General features: G+C 40.5%; 2 protein-coding genes across 5 annotated transcripts in view; one reads left to right on the top strand and one right to left on the bottom strand.

Annotated features, from left to right (window-relative positions):
- The window catches only part of TENM1 (teneurin transmembrane protein 1), a 784,948-nt gene that overhangs the window by 549,339 nt on the left and 210,661 nt on the right, over positions 1 to 24,948 (bottom strand). For all 4 annotated transcript variants that reach the window (XM_031945150.1, XM_031945147.1, XM_031945148.1 and 1 more), the window contains one exon: positions 2,400 to 2,673. In XM_031945150.1, the coding sequence (XP_031801010.1) occupies positions 2,400 to 2,616 (217 nt within the window). In that variant the 5' untranslated portion in view covers positions 2,617 to 2,673. The remainder of the gene's footprint in view (positions 1 to 2,399; positions 2,674 to 24,948) is intronic.
- On the top strand, positions 6,643 to 9,240 carry LOC116420380 (splicing factor U2AF 65 kDa subunit-like). Its single transcript, XM_031945153.1, has 2 exons — positions 6,643 to 8,489; positions 8,627 to 9,240. Exons 1-2 carry the CDS (start codon positions 7,206 to 7,208, stop codon positions 8,759 to 8,761), a joined length of 1,419 nt encoding a protein of 472 aa, XP_031801013.1. The 5' UTR covers positions 6,643 to 7,205; the 3' UTR covers positions 8,762 to 9,240.

Here is a 24,948-nt window from a genome sequence, read left to right on the forward strand (position 1 = left end):
ATATAGCATTTCCAATCCCTTTATTTTTGTCTGCCTGCATTTTTTGTTTCCTTCACAGGTTAATTGTACATTATTTCAAAGTCTGATTCTTCTTGTGCAGCAAAATAACTGTTTTGGACATGCATATATATGTTATATTTAATATATACTTCAACATACTTAACATGTATTGGTCTACCTGCCATCTGGGCAAGGGGGTGGGGGGGGGGGAAAGAGGGAAAAATTGGAATAAAAAGTTTTGCAATTGTCAGTGCTGAAAAATTACCCATGCATATATCTTGTAAATAAAAACCCATAATAAAATAATAAAAAAAAAGAAATTTTGCCCTTCTCACCTCACAACTTTGGTCAGCAGCATTGTTAGGGAGAATACAGTGAGTAAGCTCTAATTCACTAAAGGAAAGGCTCTGTTATTGTTCCGTGAGGAGCAAAACCTTAAGGTCTTCTGCCTTGCTTTAGTTAAGTTAGTCACAGATAACAACAAAACAAAATAGAATCTCCTGAAGATGCTTTGACTGTTTCCTCTTAACCCGTGGTTTTTATTGCAGTTTCATTATTTTGCTTTCCAGTCCCTAAATTGCTGGGAAGATGTCACCCTGTTTCTAAAACTGTGATAATGCTGGGCTCAGCTGCACCCTAGTTCTTATAGATTATAGATTTCTGTATCCTAAATAGAGATAAGAAGGATAAACTCTTTAAATCTCATCCTCAGCACACTGCTCAGCCATTTACTGTCCCACAATCCCTGAGAAATCAAAAAGTGAAACACTAACTGACAGGAGACTGTAGACCCCTGTGCTGCCCAGATAGCTGGCAGAAAACAATTTCTGATGTTTTAACCTTACTTGAGACCCTTGGGGGTTACTATGCAATTTCTCTAATTTACCTTTCCTTGGCTTAACTCTTTACCTCTGAATGATTAGTCTTAGCTCAAGCTCCTGTCAGATATTGGGTAGAAACTTAACTCAAGACCCCTACCAGAGAAGCACAGAGCCTCACCTTTACCACCCAGAGACCTTTATTAGCTATGGAGAATATCTTTCAGAAAACCTCATTTAGGATGCCTAAGTTTTATGCGACTGGATGTTCTGGCTCTTTCTCCTCTAGGTCTGGTAATTAGTTTATCACGAAATCATTCATTTAGAAGGCAATTGCCCCTAAATAAAAAAATAAATATGAATGAGAGCATCCGATCAATTTCTCCTTTCCATTATTTTTTTGTAAACTCTTCCAGTAAACCTGATTCAGTTAGGGAGAGGAACAGGGTACTGAAGCAGCAAGGTAACCCAGCAAGTAAGCAACAGGGCCAAGACTAGAACTCAGGTCTCTCTACTACTGTTTAGCAGCTCTATGCCTAATACCTTGCTTAGATGGTCATGACAGGAGTAATAGGGAAACAGGAAATAAATAGCCTGAAAAGGGGTAAAGTCAATCAAAACAGCTACATCTCTGAAAAATTTCAAAAATGAGTATCATAGTTAACATAATTAACTTGTTGTGTCTGTTTAGATATGAGTATGAGTGTGTATATTTTTTGACCTAGAGGAAAGCCTTTGGCCTATGTCACCATAGTCAAGTCATATCTCTGGGCTTCAGTTTTTCTTTAAAAAATGGAGAAGTTCCACAAGTTGATTTCTGCAGTTCCTTCTAATTTGAAATCTCTAACTGCAGGACTCTACAGAATTTAGACTCCCCTACTAAGGTTTTATGGATGGAAATCAACAAGTATCACAGTACCAGAATGAGTGCCCACATGGATGAAACACCAAAATCAGTGATATAGATGAAATGGGGAGAGCATTGAATCAGCTAGAGATTCATAATTTACAGTTGAGTTGATTAGACTCTAGCTGTGTATAACCACTAGGGATCCATAAAAGAGGTGGGAGAAGTTCTCGGTAGGAGTGGGGGGAAGTGCTCAGCTATGTCCTGAAGAATGAGCAGGTCCCCTCTTTTCGTATTCAGCCCTCTATCTCTGCACTGTTTCAGTTAGGAGACTCTGTGTAGCCTCATTTGGTAGCCTTAGCTACCCTGCCCTAAAACCTTATCAGCTGTCAAATATTTGTCTCCCAAAGCACTTAGCTGTTTGCTTTGTGCCTTACTAGAAATTATTCTCCTTCAGTCTGTAAATGGCTATTTGTCAGATTAGACACATTTTGAATATTCTAATAAGAGGATTGCTGGGTCCCAATTTATTTTGCGTCTGTACACATAATCCCCGGCCTCAGCTGAGGTGGTGCACGGGCCCTCCTCCCAAAACGTGATTTAGCAGTGTTTATTATTAACCAGTTAACATCGGCCAATTAGGGGTCATATTGGTATGAAGGCGTATTTATTTTCCCTAAGAGAGAAACATATGTCATGTGTTAAGAAGCCAGAATGAACCAATAACTAGATACCTTGATTCGATTTTTCAACTTCCTTTCTCTTTCTGCTCTGGCTGTTACAATGGAGTCGGAGCTCTTGATTATACTCGTGCAGAGTTTCTCGGGAGTTGTAGGGTTGTCCCGGTTTCCTTCCTTCTTCACTTTCATCAGAAGAGCTGGTGTAAGCTAGGTCCAACTCATGCTTGACTTTGGACAGAGGCTGATAGGGCTTACAGTCCATTTGCTCCATTTTTGATGAAGAAAGCTCAACTTCAGGGAAAGGCAGAATACCTTAATGCAGGCAGTCCTAAAAGAGAGGGGGAGAAAAAGATTTAACAGGAATCTTCTTCGTTTGATTCATATGAAAGGAACTCATCGGAAAGACTCACAATTTGTTCCAATAATACTATCAAAGCTGTTTAGCAAAAAGACAAACTAGATGACATGAAGTTAGCCTGAGGCAATAAATATTATCTTGTGAACTAGATACATTCATTTTCAAGAATGTAGGATCATGGCAGGTTCGTAGCATCAGAAAAAACCGAAGGTATCAAAGAAGCTGCCTCCAACGCCATTTGGACTGGGTTTGCAACAACTTGGGTGTAGGTATCTGTATATAGTATATAGAGATTAGTACATATATCTTTTTCCCTGGTAAAGTCTTCAGGCAGAAAACAAGACGAAACCCAAATTGAGAGGCCAGCAAAATCATTCAAAACCCTGTGGAACCAAGCCTTTAGCCAAACACTCTCTTGAATATGTATCTATATTTAAGATGGAAAAATAGGGAAAATATCACTCTCTGTCTTCCACTTTTATGCATTTCCCTAGGCTATCCTGCTGTTCCTTAAATATTCCCCATAGAGATGGTAGGTAAAAGAGATAGGCAAGAAAGACCTGTATTCAAATCCCAATGCAGACGTGAGCTGTGTGACTGAGCAAGCCACTTAACTCCTATTTGCCTTTTTTCCCCCTCATCTATAAAATGGGTACAATAATAGGACCTAGCTTCCAAGATTGTTGTGACAATCAAATGGGATAAAATTTGTAAAGCTTTTTGCACAGAGTCTGGCAATTCAATTTAATAAACATTTATTAAATGCCTAGTACTTAGCACTGTGCTAAGTGGTGACAACTTAAAAAAGGTGAAATACAATCCCTGCCCTTGTACAAAGTCAACCACTAGTGCAGAGTCAGTCTGAGAGACCCCATGACTGTTGGACTTTGGGCACTTGAGCAACCAGGCTGGAGGAGTGTCAGTTTTCAGGCTATGTGCATTAACCCCATTGCCCCATAATACTGTGATAGGGCCTTCCCCTATTACTGACTTGATACTCATCTCATATTCTTATTGAAAAACACGTATCAATCAGGAGTTTCTTGTCCTTATACCAAACATTGTTTATTCCTGCATATAAAAGCAACCTGCAGGTCGAATCCTGGGTTAGTGTGTTGGTGCATTAAATAAAATCCTTTTTTACCTTTCTCTTCCTGAGTTTTCCTCAATAACTGGGGTAAGGCCTGAAGCACAATTTCTGTTTTGATATTTCAAGGAAATCATAACCAAGTGAGGGACACAAACAGATATATATATATATATATATAAAATAAGAAATGTACATTTTTATTATTTACAAAGCATATGCATGGGTAATTTTTCCAACACTGACCCTTGCATAACCTTTTGTTCCAAATTTTCCCCTTCTTCCCTCCAACCCCTTCCCTATCTGGCAAGTAATGCAATACATGTTAAATATGTGGAAATACACGTTAGATCCAATATGTGTATATATATATATTTATACAGCTATCTGGTTGTGTAAAATAAATCAGATCAAGAAGGAAGAAAAGGAAAGAAAAACAGGGGAAAAATGCAAGCAAATAATAACAGAGAGAGTGAGAATGCTATGTTGTCTTCCACCGTCTGTTCCCATGGTTCTCACTCTGGGTGTAGATGGCTTTCTTCATCACTGTACAAGTAGAATTGGTTTGAATCATCTCAATGTTGAAGAGAGCCACGTCCATCAGCATTGATGATCGTATAGTCTCGTTGTTGCCGTGTATAATGATCTCCTGGTGCTGCTCATTTCTTAGCATCAGTTCATGCAGGTTTCTCCAAGCCTCTCTGAAATCATCCTGCTAGTCTTTCTTACAGAACAATAGTATTCCATAGCATACTTTTTTTCAACCATTCTCCAATTGATGAGTATCCACTCAGTTTCCAGTTTCTTGCCACTACAAAAAGGAGTGCCACAAACATTTTTGTACATGTGGGTCCCTTTCCCTCTTTTAAGATCTTTTTGGGATGTAATCCCAGTAGAAACACTGCTGGGTTAAAGGATATGCACAGTTTGATAACTTTTTGAGCATAGTTCCAAATTGCTCTTCAGAATGGTTGGATCCATTCACAACTCCACCAGCAATGCATCAGTGTCCCAGTTTTCCCATATCCCCTCCAACATTAGTCCTTATCTTTACTTGTCACCTTAGCCAAACTGACAGGTATTAGTGATATCTCAGACTTCTCTTAATTTATATTTCTCTGATCAATAGTAATTTGGAGCACCTTTTCATATGGCTACAAATAGTTTCAATTTCTTCATCTGAGAATTGTCTGTTCATATCCTTTGACCATTTATCAGTTGGACAATAGCTTGAACTATTATAAATTTGAGTCAATTCTCTATATATTTTAGAAAGGAGGCCTTTACCAGAATCTTTGGATGTAAAAATGTTTTTCCAATTTATTGTTTCCCTTCTAATCTTGTCTGCATTAGTTTTGTTTGTACAAAAACTTGTTAACTTAATACAATCAAAATTTTCTATTTTGTGATCAATAATGATCTCTAGTTCTTCTTTGGTCACAAATTTCTTTCTCCTCCCCAGATCTGAGAGATAAACTATCCTATGTTCTTCTAATTTGTTTATAATATCATTCTTTATGTCCAGATCATGAACCCATTTCTACCTTATCTTGGTATATAGTGTTAGGTGTGAGTTAATGCCTAGTTTCTGCCATACTAGTTTCCAGTTTTCCCAGCAGTTTTTGTCAAATAGTGATTTCATATCACAAAAGGTAGGGCTTTTCAGTTTGTCAAATAGTAGATTGCTATAGTCATTGGCTATTTTGTTATATGGGCCTAACCTATTCCACTGATCAACTAGTCTATTTCTTAGCCAGTATGAAATGGTTTTGATGACTGCTGCTTTATCATATAGTTTTGGATCTGGCAGAGCTAGGCCACCTTCATTTGCTTTTCTTTTCATTAATTCCTTTGAAATTCTTGCCCTTTTCTTCTTCCAGATGAATTCGGTTGTTATTTTTTTCTAGTTCATAACATGGTTTCTTGGGAGTTCGATTGGTATAGCACTGAATAAATAGATTAGTTTAGGGAGTACTGTCATCTTTATTGTATTTGCTCAACCTGTCCACCAGCGCTTGATATTTTTCCAACTGCTTAAATCTGACTTTATTTGTGTGGAAAGTGTTTTGTAGTTTAAGCAATGTATATGTTAAATAGAAAATATTTAAGATAGGGAAGGCACTGGAATTAAGAGGAGTTAGGGAAAGCTTCCTGGAGAAGGAAGGATTTGGGTGAAAACTTAAAGAAAGCTAGGGAGATCAGTAGCTAGAATACAGGGCTAAATAGTTTGAGAACTGGTAATAAGTCCTGAGATAAATGTGTCTCTCCCTCCATGTGTTCCCTAAGAGAGCAAAGCACATGGAAATGTTGGAAGAATTTGAAGCCCTGGCATTTATGAGTGTGTTTTTTTGTTTCTGTGAGGCAACTGGGTTTAAGTGACTTGCCCAGAGTTACACAGCTAGTAACTGTTCGGTGTCAGGGGCTAGATTTGAACTCTGGTCCTCCTGACTTCAGGGCCGTGCTTTCTCCATCATAGCTGCTCCACACTTATGCTTTTTTGGTATGACAAGTTAGAAATAGTCTAGATTTTTAAGTGATCATCATGATCATGTGTTAATTCAATTTATGAAATTATTTGATTCTTTAAAAAAGTATATATTTACCTATGTATGTGTGTACATATGTACATTTGTAGGTGTATATATTTTTTCCACACATACAAATATCAGTTCTACTAGATAAGCTAACAATTTAAAACTTACACTCCCTCATCAACGCCATACAAATCAATTTTCAAAGCATTCTCTGAGTTCTAATTCAAGTTCTTCTCTTTCTTCCACTGCTTCCCCAAACTTCCCTTTTTCTGCCCAGAATCCTGGAATACACACAGAACCTGTCATCGAGATGCATAATGGACACTTAGACATGGCTTCTTGAATGGTATAAATTCATGATACTATTCTGCACTGAAGTGCTCCCCCACTTTTGCCCATATATGAGTCTTGCGCCTCCGAAATGGATCGTAAGGTCACTGAGAGCAAGCACACGGGGTTTGAATTCTCAGTATTCCTCAGAATGTCTAACATAACACTAAGCATAGAAAAGGATTAGAGTGAATGAGTGTGCCTTTTACAAACCGTTCAAAAACCCTAAAGTCCAGCTTCTTAAATTGTGGTTTGATACCTGAATGTGGGTGTCATGAAATTACGATACATCATCAGCAACTGTTTCTTTTTTTAAAAAATACGTATTTTCTATACCTAGATATGTGAGGTCATGTGAACAGAAGTCACGAGGGAAACTTTCAAAAGTCCCGTTCTAAGATTTCAGCTGATCAAGATTATTTAAATTTACACGGAGAAAACAAGGAGAGGAGGGGCCGGAAGCAAGAGGGTCCAGTACCGGAAGTGGGTGAGGCAAGCTAGGCTCCCAAGAAAGGCGCGCAAACATAAGTCGCTCCTGACTGGCCCTCAGGATGTCTGAGTTCGATGAGTTCGAGCAGCAGCTGGAAAAGAATAAACAGGAACGAGAAAAAGAGAACCATGATCATAAACGCAGCCCCAGTAGAAGCGGCAGGCAAGAGCGGAAGCCTCGAGGTCGCAGCCGAGAGAAAAAGCATCGGGGTCACAGCCGAGATCACCAGAACCGAGAGGGGCAAAGTGATTCTGGGGAGTGGAGACGGCACCGCAAACATTCGACTAAAGATGAACATGACAAAAAAATTCGGTCCTCTCGCCATGAGAAGAGAAAGAAGACCCGCAAATACTGGGATGTTGCGCCATCAGGCTTTGAGCACATCACTCCCATGCAATACAAAGCAATGCAAGCCGCTGGTCACATTCCGTCCACCTTAGCCCGTTCAACCACGATCTCTGATGGCCGGGCCATGATGTCCCCTGCGCCCACATCGGGGAACCATATGAACCGGCAGGCCCGCCGCCTCTACGTCGGCAACATTCCTTTCGGTATCACAGAGGAAGCGATGATACAGTTTTTCAATGTCCAGATGTGCATCAGAGGACTTGCCCAGCCCTCCAGTAGGCCGGTAATGGCTGCCCAGATTAACCACGAAAAAAACTTTGCCTTCCTAGAGTTTCAAGCAGTGGATGAGACAACCCAGGCCTTGGCCTTTGACGGCATCATCTTCCGGGGTCAAGCCCTCAAGATTAGAAGGCTCCACAACCACCCGCCGCCCGGATTCAGAAATTTCTCTGGTTCTGGAGCCGTGTCCTCTGTGGTCCCTAATTCTGCTCACAAACTGTACATTGGGGGAATCCCCAGTTATCTGACTGATGATCAGGTAAAGGGGCTTCTGAATTCATTTGGGGCCCTCAGAGCCTTTAACCTAATCAAGGATAGCACCACAGGTTTCTCCAAGGGCTATGCCTTCTGTGAGTATGCAGACATCAATGTCACTGACCAGGCCATCTCCGGGCTGAACGGGATGCAACTGGGGGATAAAAAGCTCCTGGTACAGAGGGCTAGTGTGGGAGCCAAGAACTCCATGTTGAGCACCTTAAACCAGATGCCGGTGACCCTACAAGTCCCGGGTCTCGTGAGCTCGCAGGTGCAAGAGAGTGGCCTGCCTACGGAGGTCTTGTGCCTCATGAACATGCTGCTTCCTGAGGAGCTTCGGAATGATGACGAGTACAAGGAGATCATGGAGGACGTCCGGGATGAGTGCAGCAAGTACGGGGTGGTCAAGTCCATCGAGATCCCCCGGCCCACGGATGGTGTGGAGGTCCCCGGCTGTGGCAAGGTCAGGAGGCAGGTGATGAGACAGGAGGCACTGGGCACAGGAGGCGGGGGTGAAGAGTACTGGGTACTTTGGGGGTGGTTGGTGGGGGGCATGCCCCAGGTCCCAGCCTCACTCCTCTCTTTCTCCCCCCACCCCAGATCTTTGTGGAGTTCGTGTCGACGTTTGACTGTCAGAAGGCGATGCAGGGCTTGACCGGTCGGAAGTTTGCCAACAGAGTGGTTGTCACCAAGTACTGCGACCTAGACACCTTCCGCCGCCGAGACTTCTGGTAGAAACTGTTAGTTGGGGGGGGGGGGCGGAGCCGGATGGGGTCCTCCAACCTTCCCCCTCCATGGGTCTACCAGGAGGAAGAAGAGACCCCCTCGAAGGCAGAGGGGCCAAAGCTCGGTCAGGCATTTGGACACACGCAAACACACAAAGACACATACACAGGGGGATGGGAGAGGGGGGTGGGTCCTCCTCCCCTCACAGTAGCAGCACAGCTTGTGTCTATTTTATGATCAAAACTTTTCTATTTTGTTTTCCTGACCCTCTAGGGCCACAAAGCCCTCCTTCCCACACCACCCCCTCCCGGGATCTGTCTCCTCCCCCTCCCCGTACCTGTCCTGTAGTACTCATGATCCACGATACTTTTTTATGTAATTGAGACTTTGTATTTCTCCATCCCCTCCCTCCCAACAATGCCATATTTAGTAAAGACGAATTTGCTCGTTAAACGTCTTGCTGTATTTTTTTTTAAAAGAACAGGTCTAAGATTCTATGATAAAATTCTCAAAAAGCTAAGGAAACCAAAGATTTTGTACAAAAGCACCAAGAATTAATTTGAACGTGTTTCAAGGAAACATTTTTTATTATGCACAGACATATGCTTATGAGATATATAATAACCTAGTGACTCACCCATAAAGTTTTCTGCAGTTCCTAGCATGGTATACATACAATATGTTCTTTTTTTCTTTGTAATCCTCAGTAAACAAGTCATAAAAACCTATGAAGCACGCTGGACAAAGCACAATGGATAGGGAGCTATTCTTGGGAACAGGAATCCCTGACTTCCAGTTCTGTCTCCCACATGAGTTGTATGACTGCTGACAAGTCATTGCCATCTTTTAAATCTGTTTTCTTACCAGCAAACTGAAGATAAGAATATCTATTATTTTTAAAATTAATTTATTTATTTAATAGCCTTTTATTTACAGGTTATATGCATGGATAACTTTACGGCATTAACAATTGCCAAACCTCTTGTTCCAATTTTTCACCTCTTACCTCCCACCCCCCTCCCCTAGATGGCAGAATGACCAGTAGATGTTAAGTACATTAAAATATAAATTACATACACAATAAGTATACATGAGCAAACCGTTATTTTGCTGTACAAAAAGAATCAGACTCTGAAATATTGTACAATTAGCTTGTGAAGGAAATCAAAAATGCAGGTGGGCATAAATATAGGGATTGGGAATTCAATGTAATGGTTTTTAGTCATCTCCCAGAGTTCTTTCTCTGGGCATAGCTGGTTCAGTTCATTACTGCTCCATTGGAAATGATTTGGTTGTCTCATTGCTGAGGATGGCCAGGTCCATCAGAACTGGTCATCATATAGTGTTGTTGTTGAAGTATATAATGATCTCCTGGTCCTGCTCATTTCACTCAGCATCAGTTCGTGTAAGTCTCTCCAGGCCTTTCTGAAATCATCCTGTTGGTCATTTCTTACAGAACAATAATATTCCATAATAAGAATATCTATTATAAGGTTTCCTTCCTAGGGTTGCTGTGAGGCTCACATGAGATAATGAACTTTAAGGGCTTTCCCAATCCAAAAGCACTCAAGCAATAGAAGCAGCAAGGACACAGTAACAACGATGGCCCATTCTCTTTAGATTCTGTCTTTCTCCTGGCTGCTCTGAGCATTATCATTCAGTATTTGGACAATTGCCTGTCTCCTAGACCTTGTCCTTTGCTAAGAATAAACAGTGCAAAGTGAGCACTGGCACCAAGAGCAAACTTCCAGGGTAGCATCTGTGTGCATAGTTGTGGCTCCAGTTCTGAACTCTTCACACATGAAAAGAATCATTAATAAGATCCATCTATCACCTTCTCAACCAACACAGAAATTGCTTTATCCATTTAAGACTGTAAGCTCACAGAGAAGGCCTAGGGACCTCTCTTGGGTTGAGGGCCACTGATACAAAATGGGTGGAGACACCTTAAGGCCGCCACGTACCAAGCGACTTAATTTGCTGGTTCTCTGCAATAAGTGAAACAACCAAATATGAGCTCTTCCATTGGTCAGCTTTTTAAAGCACCACTGACCTCTCCGTAACTGCTATTATTGGAGCCTTGGTTTGCTCTACATATATGGTAGTTGGATCAGAGACTTGAGCAAAGCAACATTCTAATTACATGTTACCATACACAAATCTAAACCCCCCCTGAGACCCAATTCAGCTCTCTTTTAATAGCTCCCCTCTCAACTCCCCAGTAAAGCCATGAAACTAGACAAACCTTCATATTGGACGAGTCCAACAGAAACTGCTATGGTCACACAGCTAAGATGTATGGGCTACTGATGGACATTTAACAAATGGCAAAAGGGAGTTAGCAAGAAAGGGTGATCATATTCAGATCATCTCAGGTCGACAGCTTCCCTTGGGTGCCAATTCTTTATTCTTCAAGTTTGGAGACAACTCAAACTTTGTGCCCAAAATATTATTTTTTTTTCTTTTCTTTCTTTTTTATTATAGCTTTTTATTTACAAGATATATGCATGGGTAATTTTTCAGCATTGACAGTTCCAATTTTTCCCCTCCTTCCCCCCACCCCCTCCCCCAGATGGCAGGTTGACCAATACATGTTAAATCTGTTAAAGTATAAGTTAAATATAATATATGTATACATGTCCATACAGTTACAGAATATTCTTTCTTTAGCTTGACAAAAGAGATGGTTTCAGTGAAAGGACTAGTTCTGATCATGACTCTGGTGTAAGGAACAGCCATAAGGCAAGAATGTCCCACTTACTCAAGGTATTCGAATGACCTTGAAGAAAATCTCCCTTTAATAACCCAGAAGTCTTACTATAAATCAAGAGAAGGCACTTCTCTACACCCTTTGCTTAAGTTGGATTTTGATGGAACCCAGATCAACTACATATAACCCTTGTCAACGTTCCAAATGTTTTTTTCAACTCATCACAAAATATAAACAATATAAAACCCTGTCAATAATTATGAAAAAAGAATCTTAAAAGACAGCTCCATTTCTTTTGAAAACTACTATTCTTTTGAAACAAAATCCTTCATATTATATAAATGTGTGTATATTTTCAGTGTTTTTAATGAACATATAAATTGAAATCTAATTTGATTACAATGATGTGTCTGTCTATAAAACTTTTCAGTTCACAAAGAACCTTACTTCCAATAATCTTGTGACAAGTCATTGCCACCTATTAAATTTGTTTTCTTATCAGCAAACTAAAGATAAGAATATCTATAGGGCATTTCCTAGAGTTGCTGTGAGGATCACATGAGATAATGAAAGTTAAGGGCTTTCCCAATCCAAAAGCACTCAAGATATAGAAGCAGCAAGCACCACAGTAACATAATATTTGGTGTAAGACTTATTCCCATTTTAAAGATAAAACAGACACAGAAAAGTTGAGTGTTTTGCTATGGAGATCTAAGCAGTGTTGGCTTGAGATTCCCAATTTACTGATGGGGAAAGAGATGGTGAGTAGATCATGTGACACGAATCTAGGTCATCCGATTCCTGGCCCAGTGTTTCACCCACTATGCTACTTGGCCTCTTCTGTGCTTTCTTGCCTCCCCTCCCCCCGTTTTCAATAGACAAAAGGCCCCAGTTTCATGATCCAGCAAGTGGGAAGTGTTTTATTACTTTTTAAAAAGACTTTCCCTAGAGTAATAGCTTAATTTTTTAGGGTTTTTTAGTGTTAGCGTTAAATATGAGATAATGAATGTAAAGTGCTTTCCCGATTGTCACTCTATGGTCATAGTGAGTATGTATCAAAGGTAGGACGTGAACTCAGGATTGAAAAAAATTCAGATTTCAGACTGAGTCTGTTCAGGGAGCACCTCGCAGACAAAGGCTGACCATTAATGCTGGTTGGCACCTGGTGTTTAACATAGTCTTGGAGAGCTGGTTGTGGTAGCCAGGATGTGTTAGAGGCAAAATTTAAAGTTAGTTCTTCCTGATTTCAAGCCTGGACTTCTATGTATGAAAATACTGCTGAATCATAACAATAGCCAAAGTAGCATCCCTAGCAGTGTAGAGACTACCATTAAGCACAAAGTCTGGAATACAGTAAGAACTTAATAAATGCTTGTTGACTCCACCTAATACTTTAAGGTTTACACTTTCCCCACAACAGCTCTGTGAGTTAGGGAATGCATGAGTTTGTTTTCATTTTTCAGAGGAAGTTAAGCTTTTAAAATAAGGTGATATTACATAGCTGGTAAGTATAATAGCTAGAATTTGGACTCAGCCTTCTATTCCCTTCCTATTCTATCCATGATATTGTTTTATAATTTCCAGGTTTTCCTCTTACTTAGCTGCATAATCAGGTTGGAAACTTGGGATCCTATTATGGGGACAGAGGTCAGATACAATATTAAGAAAAAATGTTTTTAACAATTGTTTATCTTATTTTCCAATGAAAAAATGTATGGTAAAGATAAAAGCCAATTCTTTAAAGCTCTTACCTGTTTAAGAATCAGAGAGCTAGAGAGTAGAATTTTCAACTTACTGTTTGCAGTGTGTTCTACTGCCCCAATAGAAATGCAACCACTCTCAGGAATCACCATCTTTTCAGGGGAGATGTTGATTCTTATTTCCTTTCTTTGTCCCACCAAGGCTATACAACTACAGGGAAGGTGGTGGTAGTTCATGTACTTCCAGTTGCACCTACACAAAGATGTGGCCCATTCCTACAACAATCCTGCCAATATTTCCAAGGGTCAGGGCCACGTGATCATTTTCTATCTTTGAATTCTCTCATTTTTGCATACTTTGATTGAAAACCAAGTCAAGCAGTCATTTTGGATCAGGAGAATAGACACTCATCCCTCTTTTCAGTTTGTTTGACTCTGCCCCCAGGGAATCTTGCTCTACTCTGGTGAGAATGAAAGGTTAAAACCATATTCTGCGCTCACCTTTTAGAAAAAAAGGACAAACAGGGTTCATCCTACACACTAGGGGACAGTTTCCAGACTATGGATGTGAGGGGGAGCAAAATGTCACATCAAAGATTCTCTCCCTCACAGAACCATCATAGTACCTATGGTTCTCATCATCACACTTGCTCCTTTGGGTTAAAATCTTATTAGGGAATGGTAGGAAGCCATGACCAGCCATAAATATCTTAGCACACTTTTTCAGAATGGGTTGCCTGTAAAGATTCTGAGCGAATCGAATGCAATGCAGGCATATTTTGATGGGCAAAGACAGGAGCAAGAGCACTGGATTCATTTCAACAAGAGTCACGGAATCATAGAATCAAAGGGTAAGCTCTTAACTATGGCTAAGCAGTTGAAGTTTCACCATAGTGAGTCAGTATTTGGGAGCTAACAAGATTCTCACCCTTTCCCAGGACCCATCTTCTGTCATGAGGATATCATCTCTCTTTCTCCTCAACTCAGATCTCCCTTCTTCTATGCACACAATTGCTGCCTCTAAATCCCCATCTCATTCTGAGGGTTAAATGAAACATCTGCATCCAATCAGAACAACTGTTCTCCATGCCCCAAGCACTCCACTCCAGCTCAACCAAAATGGTCCTAGATGCCAGAACTCCTAGTTAGGGCTCTGCTGGGAAGTTATAGAGTACCTCCTGTACTACCAGAACCTCAGCAAGTAGTAATATAGACTTTTCCTTAAGTACTAGGTGGTGGCTGTGGGGAGACTACCTGATTACCTCCAGAGGTGGTCCTCTGATTTATTAAACACTTCCTTCATGCCATACCCTGTGCTAGGTACTGGGGAACAATGCTATCCTGCAAACAATTTGTACTCTGGAAGAGCTTACAATTTACTAGGGAGGATGAGAAGGTAAAAAAAAAAAAATCATTGAAAAAGTGATAGGAGTGAAGGGGAGATTCAAACAAAGGGCTCTAGAAAAATCTGATAATATATATGTATAGGGGGTATGCATGTATACGCATATACATATGTACATATATATCCATATCCATACATATGCACACATGTATAAATACACATCTGTCTGTCTGTATATTCAGTTGGAAGAATCAGGTAGGTGATACCTGAGCTGGGTACTGAATGGAGAGAAGGCACACTACTCAATTGGGGCAGGATTAGGGTGGGAAGAAGCACCCCGAGTTGATCCAGCATAGGGGTGATATTGCCTTGCAAGGGCAAGCCGATATAGCACAGAAAGAAAGAGGATGATATTGGCTTGAATTACTTCTGTTTCTGTACAGGAATTTGCATTAAAGAGGGGATAAGTGAATAATTTTATTAAGAAGTTATTAAAAAGGTGTTAGTGGAATTAATGGCAAATATAGCAAAACTCTAAAAGTAAGCAAGTATTTCCTTTTTTCTTTGATTCTTTTCCTGGTTCTCCTTTAGGGGAGCCTTCTGGGATGATCTGTCATGGAACATTTTGCCATCTAACAGGGGAAAGAATACAGTTAACTCTGTATCCATTCCGAAACCAGTTTGTGTGTGTGTGTGTTTGTGTGTGTGTGTGTGTTTGTGTGTGTGTGTGTGTTTGTGTGTGTGTGTGTGTGTGTGTGCATATGTATCCCTCCAGGGAAGGGGAAAATGGACATAGTCATCCAAAATTACATATTAGAAACATGGCAGCAATTGGTTACTGAGCAGTTCTTTAACTTCATGGATTCAGTATAATTTTTTGAAACGATGTTATGACTGAAGTCTACATTTTGGACAAAATCTAGTTAGTTGTCCCCAGCAAGCCTTCATGACAAACTGGCCTAGCCCTAATTCCAAGTGTTTCTTTGGAGTCCAGTCCTTCAAGATCCTTCTTTTTCCCAGTAAGGGGGCTCCTCACACTAACTCTTCCTACACAGTTACTATTTCTGAAATATGTGTCGTTCTGTTGCCAACCTGCTGAAGAGCTTTTCCAGATTCTTCCAGACAGTTCCACAGCACAGAACCTGTCCTTAAAGCTGTTCTAACTTGGCATATCTAGCCTTTGAGAGCTTAAGGTTTCCTTCCAGGTGGCGTAGCGGAGGGCCTCTTAGACTTTTTCCATTCATGACCCCTTTTTGCCTGAGAAATCTTTATGCGATCCCAAGTAGATAGGCATATAAAATAGGTGTACAAATCAAACATTTAGTGATAATAAATCATAATTTCCCAACCCTCCACATTCGATTTTGTGACTCCATATGGGGCCGGGACCCACAGTTTAAGAAACTTTGGTGTAGTGAACATAATCAAGCCTGGAGTCAGCAGGATTTGAGTTCAAAACAAGATATGTGACCCTGGGTGGGAGCCTCATCTTTTTTTCATCTTCAGTATTTGTTGCACGTAAAAAACAGGGATAATAACAACATTCATTTCACAGAGTATTTGTGAGAATTAAATGAGCTCCTATTTATAGAAACGCCTTGCAAATTTTCAAGCCTTTTAGAAATGTTTGCTAATACTATTATGTCCCAAAAGGAAGAATATTAGGGGAGCAAAAAGAATAAAAAGCATTAGAGAAGAAAGAAGATTAAAAACAGCTCCCATTTCCAGGGTCAATAAATTAGTAATTTAGTTACCAATACAACACACTGAGCTTGCAAAAAGCAACATGAGACACTGTATTTTGAGGCTACCAGCAGTGCTAGTGGTGTTTCATCACATCTGGAACCCTCCATCTCTGAGGAGTACTGAAGTTCTCTGATCATAGGAAAAAAAACAGTACAAAAATGAAATAAAATTCTGCTTGTGACATTAGTACACATGTGTTTGTTTAAGTTAATTACTCAATAAGTATTTGAAAAAAAATCTCACAAGGGGAAGATGAAAGATCCCTTTTGAAAAAAAAATCCCCCAGAATGGATTTCATTCAGAAGTGGCAACAGATGTAGCTAATGGCTGAATGGTGGCCCCAGTAGGACTTTTTAGGACCCAGGAGGAGAAAAGAACAGAACTGGCTTATTTCCACAAACAAATAATGAGAATTAATACATCTCAAATCTCTTTGTGTGACTGCTCAGTTTTTCTGTTTGTCCCCACTCTGGGGTTCTGCGTTGTCGTCTTGGGTAAATACCGGGTATGTGTGTATGTGTGTGTGTGTGTGGGTGGGTGTGAGTGGGTGTGTGTGGTGGGGTCAGTAGACATGGATGGAGCTAAATGACAAAACAATTTTTGGGGGGAGAATTAAAATACTAAAAGAGTTAATAGAGGCCACGAACAATATATGGCCAGTGGAAAATTGTAGTGCTCTCCACCAGAGTGGAAAATCCCAGCCCAAGCCCCCTGCAGTTTATATATTATTATCTTTCTTAAAAAATCATCTTAGAATCAAGATTTAGAGTTGAAAGGGACCTTAGAAATCATGTAGTCGAACCCCTTCAATCACTTAACGTTCAAAACACTAGGCCCTGATTTCTGTTCATCCTCAAGAGCCCATGATTCTTGCCTGCATTTCAGAGTGTGCATTCATGCAGCAAGAACTAGGGAGAACAGATGGGCAGCCCGAGTGTGGCCCTGGTGCCCATGCAACATTAAAAAGACCTAGAGGAAGACTGCCAGGGCATCGGGTGGATTCTCCGGGGGGGCGGGAGGGTTTGGGGGGAAATAACACAAAAACAAAACAAAACACCAACAAAACCCTGTCCAAACTTGGGCAAGGATCGCCTAAGAGCCATAGGGGTGGCAAGGTGCATCAATGAAAACACCGAGCCACTGAAGCAGTAATAAAGTGGAGCAGGTCCTGAGGGAATGTCACCATATATAATGACAAGTAAAAGGAGATGAACAGTCCCTTCATTTTGAGATTTTCCTGAGTATTTTGTGCAATCTGATAATAGAATTGGCAATACCCTAGGTAATATGAGACCCAGGCTTGGCAATCGCTGATGCTGAGGATGAATTCTTTGGGGAGCAGAGAATGCATATTTCTTTCTTATGTAAGTGCCACACATGTTCCCAGCACTTACTTAATGGCAAATAAATATATAATCTCTGAATTGGTAGGGCACCTATCTCTGCGCCCACCAGCTCTTTTTCCAACTCCTGCCATTATCTTTCCCTTATTACTTCTCAATTTCCTTTGTGGAGGATTATGTAGATGAGCCAAACACTTAATATGGAGAACAATCTTCAAGAAAATGATGATAACTTCAACAGATCAAAGCACTTTTCCTCTTCAGGTAAGAACAATAGGTGTATATTTTCCCGAGTAAACAAAGCTTCTCCATCCGTTTGTCTTAAAGTAGAATCCACCAGGGCTTTGTCAATTTTACAGTAATTTCAGCATTACCACACTTATCCAAAATGTAGCATCAAATTCAATTTGCTATCTTGGAAAGAAATTGGCTTTAAATGCTCGACAGTACGACCAGCATCACCACTTTCTGCCACAGTTTGCAAATAGCGAGAATAAATCCTAGTTCCCGATTTTCATCTCCAGCTTCCATTAGCCCAGCAGTGTCTGTCTGCACATTATCAGTAGCCCTCTCAGGTTTCAATGACAGCAGTCAGTAGCAAAAAGCACTTGCAGTAGCTGCTATTAAAACTTCATTTTCAATTATCCTGAATATTGGGTGGAAAAGAAGCTAATCAGGTGAGTAAAACTGGCGGCTATGAAGGAGGATCCTTAAATGCAATTTAATTCAACAGACAAAGCCTTGCATTTTCTCTGCATAGGGCACTACGGAGGAAATCGGGAACATGAAGAAAGACTAAGGATGGTACCTAACTTCAAGAAGCTTATGTTCTTCTGGGGAGTTGTAAAATGTGCACAAATAAGAACAGAACGACAAAGGGGAGAAGGGAGAGAATACTAAAAATGGGTAAGGAGGCAGGAAGAGTGGGAAAGCTTTCCTGGAAGAGAAGGCATGGAGTCTGAAACCTCAAAGGAAGATAAGACTCTTCAGAAGAAGAAATGAGTAAAGAAGTTATTCCAGGCATGGACAACAGCCTGTGTGACTGCAAGGAGGCAAAAGATAGCAAGTTCAGTTCAGGGAAGAGCTAGGAGTGCAGTTTGGCTAAAATAGAAAAAGTTTGTGAAAGAGAACAATATGAATAAAATGACAAAGGTTGATGGAAGCCACATAGTGGAAGGCCTTAAATGCCTGTTTTAAGGAAATTGTCTTTTTTTTCCCTAGAGGCAGTAAAGAGCTACAGATGATGGTAAGCAAGGGGAAATAGAGTTAGGCCTTAAGATGATTCTGGCAACTATGTGTAAGATGGATTTCAAAGAGGAGCAAGCCTAAGCAGGCAGACCAGGGAGGAAGCACCGAGAGTAATGCAGGTGAGAAGAATAAAAAGTCTGAATTAGGCTACTAACTTCGGAAGTCGAGTGGTGAAGCAACTATTTTATCACAGTGGAAAGAACGATGGGCTGGGAATAATGAAGTCACAAGAGATGCCCTGAAGGTAGGATGGGAAGATATCCCCACTGAATGGAAATAGAGGGGATTAAGAGAAGCAAAATAAAAAAAGTGCCTCCAAAATAGCCACCATGCATGTCCAGGAAGACTGGGGATGAGAATGTGGATGACAGTAAATGCTTAATAAATGCTTGCTGGTTCACTGACAAGTTTGTGGAAGGGGGTAAATTGAGATGGAAAGACAATGAGTGTTCATTTAGGCAGAATTGTACAGAGAAGACCAGCATGGTCCTCTGACCATGGCAAGAACGCCATGCTAAATTCGGGAAGCCTTACATATTTATTTTTAAAAAGATAATGAGTTTAGCTTCTCAAATAAAAATCTCTACATAGCTATAAAGTTTGAGAAGGGCTTTACATATAGCTTTTCATTTGAGCCTCTCAACACTCCTATGTGGTAGCTACAGAATTAATTATTCAATAAAGGCAGCAGGGAAAAGCAGGGGAGAGAGCTCTGGGCCTGTATCAGGAAGACCTGTGGCCTCAGACACTTACTGTGTGACCATGAGCAAAGCTGGTAACCTCTGTTTGCCTTAGTTTGTGTTACTGTAAAAAGGGAATGAAAATAATAGCACCTAATTGTGAGGATCAAATGAATAATATTTGCAAAAAGCACTTCATACACTGTCTGGCAAATAGTAGATGCTATATAAATGCTTATTCTCTTCCTTTCGCCATCTTACTGAGAGGAGGAGCAGAAGGTTTAAGTGGCTTGCCCAGGGGTTACACAATTACCACATGTCAGAAGTAGAATCTGCACCAAGGTTTTCCTGCCTGCACCCACTATGGCACACATGCATTTATCTCTATGTTAGGCCCAGCTTTGGGAGACCTTTCCCTGAGGACTTGATCTTTCTTGCAAGTGGGATGGGGTGGGGTGAGATGCCCTGATGACTGCAGAGAGCCATACTCTGGAGGTGGACATAAGGCTATCCATTGCTGCAATGAACAAAAGCCAAATGTGCCAGAGATCCTCTGGCCCACGTAAAAGAGCAATCAGATGACCATGGTTGCACCTGGGGGCTATGACAACTCTCTGGATGTCAGTTTTCACATCTGTGAGCCGAGGATAATCTTACCTGTCTTATCTACCCCACACAGCTGGCATAAGGATTGCTTTTTCTTAAAATGCACTTGAATTCTGAAAATATATAAAAGCTTTATGACTAAATAGTGGAAAGTCCTTTTCCACAGTCTGCAGAACTAGGCTCATCAATTCGATATTCAACAGAAATTCTGCAGCTCGTTGGCTGTTTGACTTTGGGGAAGTCATTAGCCTTTTCTGGATTTCAGTTTTCTCCTTTGTAATAATGTATATTCCTGGAGAACTCTGGTCACTAGGATCCTTACAGTTGTGTGGTTAGAGGAGTCTTTTTTCCTGAGACTTTGGAGGAGGAGCAGGCTGTACATGTGGAAAGAAGATCTGGGGAGCAGCAGTTATGTAACTTCCTTCCTGGATGCCAGGGAACAGACCAGGCAACACCGGGAAGTGAGCCAACTGGGAATCTGGGGAATGAGGGAATAACTCGAGAAAAAAACATTCTGTCAGAAACTCGGGAGTCTCTTGGACAATTTGGGGACAACCCTAGTATAAAGGGGAAATGGCAAGCCTACTAGGGAAGGAGAATGTGGGGGAACAGCAGATTCTCTGAGGGCAGAAGGCTTATGTATGGGGAGGGAAGAAAGGAAATGCATCCAGAATACAGCCCTGAGTACAATTCCTCCTCTCTATTTCTACAATCACTGCCCTAGTTCTAGCCATCCTTGTCTTTCTTCTGTTCTACTGCAAAAACTTTCTAAATGGTCTTACTGCCTCATGTTTCTCTCCTCTCCAGCATATTTGCCACTCAGCTGATGAAGTGCTTTTCCCAAAGTGTCACTCCCCTCCTGAATAAACTCCAGTGGCTCCCTATCCCCTCTAGGATTGAATCTGTCTACCATTTCAACTTCTTCACACCTTGCCTTCCTCCTACCTTTCCAGAAGCCTCACAATTACTCCCCTCCACAGAGACTTTTTACTAGTCAGATTAACCCTCTTGCTGTTGGCTACCTACCCATTCTCTAATCTCCATGTGTTTTTAATGCCCTGAATGCATTCTCCCTATCCCCACCTCTTAGAAAACTTGGTTTACCTTGAGATTCAGCTCAAGTTCTATTTTCTGCTTGAGGCCTTTCTAGTTCTCTTACACACTAGCTCCCCCTCTCAACTACCCTGTATCTGGTCCAGATTTCTAAAATAAATAGAGAATTGACTCAAATTTATAAGAATCCAAGCCATTCTCCAACTGAAAGTCAAAGGATATGAACAGACAATTTTCAGATAAAGAAATTAAAACCTTTTCTAGTCATATAAAAATGCTCTAAATCACTATTGATCAGAGAAATAAATGCAAATTAAGACAATTCTGAGGGACTCCTACATATCTCTGATTGGCTAAGAGGACAAGAAAAGATAATGATAAATGTTAAAGGGAACATTAGGATGGATGAATCAATCAACAAGCATTGAAGAGGCATCCATGGGCCAGGCACTGAGCTACACAATGGGAATGCATGACACAATCCTTATTCTTGAAGAGCTTATATTCTGTCAGATGTAAGATAGATGGATGGGAGAAAGCATGCAAGAGATGGGAAGAGAAGGAAAGTCAGAGAAATAGAGAAAGGAGGATCCACTTGGAGGTCTGAGGACAAATTTCAGGGAATCTGTCAACTATATCACAATTTTTAAAATTCTAATTCATAAATTACCTTTCAACATCACTGTGTTTTTTTTTTTTTTTTTTTGCCTGAGAAGGGGATTGTGACATACAAAAAGGATAGTATCCCTTGAAATAAAGTGAAAGATTAAAGAAACCAAAGAAGAGACTAAAAAGATAATGGGGTAGTTTCCTGAATCATCTGTTACCTCTAACCTGTTCCAAGCGCTTCCCTTCCTACTCGCCCTGCTTCTGACTGGCCCTTCTTTCTGATCTCTTCATGTGAATATTTCCCTAGAAACTCTGTCTATGGACTTCTCATCTTTTGCCATGTTCTCTGTCTTGGCAATTTTTTCCACTGTGATACCCTCAAGCTAACCCTATCAAGATCAATTTAGGTACCCCCATAGTAGTAGACTATATATAGTAGTAGATTGTTGAGTCATGCTAGATATAGCCCATATCTGCACCCTGACCTAGGCTACCAAGAGTGGGGCTGCTGACCAACTTGAGCCTATAGGACCATTGTGTGAGTGCTTATCCTACAATGGAGGTCTGGCCCATGATTTTTACTTAACTCTTGCTCCATTTTGGGTTCTCCTTTCCCGTATTCACCTCCGAGTTGAAATAACAATATAATTACCTAAGGAAGGAGCAGTACCATCTCCAGCTTAAGCAATTAGAAGTCAAGTCTGTGAGCAAAGTCACAGGGCCTTGTGGTTCAGAAGCGCTGTTTGGAAGCAGGCGGGGTGTCTTCTCCTGACAACGAGAGTCAATGTTTATCTCAGGTTTGACTGCTTTTTAGAATAACTGAAAGAAGAATTGAATTATTGTTCTGTGAAAAGATGTGATTTGGGAGAACTGCCACATATGGCTTCTTGTATCTAGTCCTTCCTGTAAAGGCTCCTATTTCTTACATATTCTATAACCTGTCTCCTGGCAAGATGTAATAAAGCAACATCTTCAGCATTAGATTTTCTGGAGGTAAAATGAAATAAAATATCCTGGACTTGAGTAGCTTGTGCACTCATGTACATCCTATATTCCTGAAGGAAGAGAAGAAAATACCACAACAGTTTTCAGACCCTTGATAGTGGGGTTTGGGGGGGCATTATATAGAACAGTGATATGGACTGAAGGGACCGTGTAAACATGTAAATTATTATACCACTGAGACCTTATCGACCTAATTATATCCAGGACTAAGGTCAATATTTTATTCAATTTATTATTTATAAGGCTCTTATTGCTACTGCCTCTACAATTACACAAATCCCTGCCGCTTCAACACACACACACACACACGTTCTTCTCTCAATTTCTGCTTTATAAAACAGTGATTTTAATACCTATGAACCTGCCCAGCAGAGTTCTGGAGTCTGAAGTGCGAATGTCTGTAAAGTGCTGTCTGATAAACCTTAAAATGCAGATATTATTTTTCTTCCAGATATCCTTTGGTGGAGAACTTACTGCAGTACCTTAGCCATGGATTTTCCTTACAGCTAGATCACTGTAAAAGCCTCTGTCTTTGGTCTTTCCCTCTTCAGATCAGTCTCTCAAAACCAGACTCTTCTTCCTCTTCAAGGCTTTCAAAGGTCTTGCAACCATTCAAACTTTCTGGCATTTCCCAGCATGCTTGCCACATAGGTTATCAAAGATCACTCTCCAGCCTCTGGTGTCCTCACTCTTTTTTCTACTCATCAGGATCTTACCCATCTGGCAACTGTGGGGACCTTGGTGTTGGAACTGACAGCTGAGGCCATTTGGTCCAAACCCAAATTGTGAATGCTACTTAGAACATCCTTAACAAATGATTGTAATTCTGCTTAAAAGCTTCTAGTGAGAGGCAACTCCCTTCCAACCACATCAAGAGATTTTTTTTTTAATTTTTGTTGTATTATGGACACTTCTGGCAGATTCATGAAGCTTCATGACCCCTTCTCAGCATAATGGTTTTAAATACACCAAATAAAATACAGATGGTTACAAAGGAAACCAATCATACTGAAATACAGTTTATCTGAAAAAACAAAAACAAAAACAAAAAAACAGTTTCACAAATCCCAGATAAGGAACTCTTGGGATAGATCTAACTAGTAGGAAGTTTTCTCTCACACTGACTCAAAATCTGCTTTTCTATGTCTATTCAGTGGCCTGGGTTTTTCACACTGGAGCTATGTTGGCATTGAAGTCAAGAAGCCGAGTCTTTCTGATTGCAAGCCCAGGGGTTCTACCCACTGCAGCACCACCTGCCTGCCCCTCATAGTCCCGTAAAGTTGACCAGCTTTGTTTCCCCAAAGATGACACTGTGTCTACTCTTCTTTCCTGCCTCTTAGAATACTTACTTTTCTTCAAAGCTCAGAATAATTGATACTTCTTAGAAGTCTGTACATGAAATTCCAAACCCAATGATATTTTCCCCATTTAAATCACATCTTTTTGGATAATAAGCCCTTCTTCCAGTCTGCTGAGATATTTTTGTATCACAGCTTTGCCATCCCATTTATTATCTGTTCCTTCCAGGTCTGGTACTACCTCTTCCAAGAAGTCTTCCTAAATGTTCTATGTTTCCTGTGACCTTACAATCCCCCTTAGAGTTAACCACTGACTTGTTGTCTTTGTTTCACGTATATAAACCTTGTCATTCCCATTCAACTGTAAGTTCCATAAAAGCCCAAGGCATACCTAATACTCTTTTCATAGTTCCTGCAGAACTTAATCCAGGGTTAGGTACACAGCTATTACTCAGCATAGTGCATTTTATGTCTGACAGATTGACTGTTAAATAAATCTGTTGTTTTCAACATTTGGCTTAGCTAAAGTCAGAGATTCCCATTACTATCAGCTCTTTTTACAAGTACAATATGGCCGAAACTTCCATTGGTTTTAAATGGTTCTAAATAGTTCTCCCAACTTGGGTAGGGTCCATTTGGCTACTAAGAGAATGGTAAACTGCCACCTCATTAAAAATGCTTTCCTGACAATAACGATATTTTACCTCTCTTCTTACATGTTTCCAACTCTAATTTAGCAAAAATTTTCATGAGATCTCTGGGATTAATGCTGGCTTCCTTGATGATCATACCACATTTTTAGTGCATTTGAGATTAAAATTAGTCAAATAACAACTATAAAGAAATAGCATTA

The sequence above is a fragment of the Sarcophilus harrisii genome, chromosome X (genome assembly GCF_902635505.1).
Source record: "Sarcophilus harrisii chromosome X, mSarHar1.11, whole genome shotgun sequence".
Lineage (NCBI taxonomy): Eukaryota > Metazoa > Chordata > Mammalia > Dasyuromorphia > Dasyuridae > Sarcophilus > Sarcophilus harrisii.

Coding starts and splice junctions, on each gene's coding strand:
- LOC116420380 (XM_031945153.1), top strand. CDS start 7,206: ATGTCTGAGTTCGATGAGTTCGAGCAGCAGCTGGAAAAGAATAAACAG. Junction 8,490..8,626: donor AGGTCCCCGGCTGTGGCAAG/GTCAGGAGGCAG, acceptor CCCCCACCCCAG/ATCTTTGTGGAGTTCGTGTC.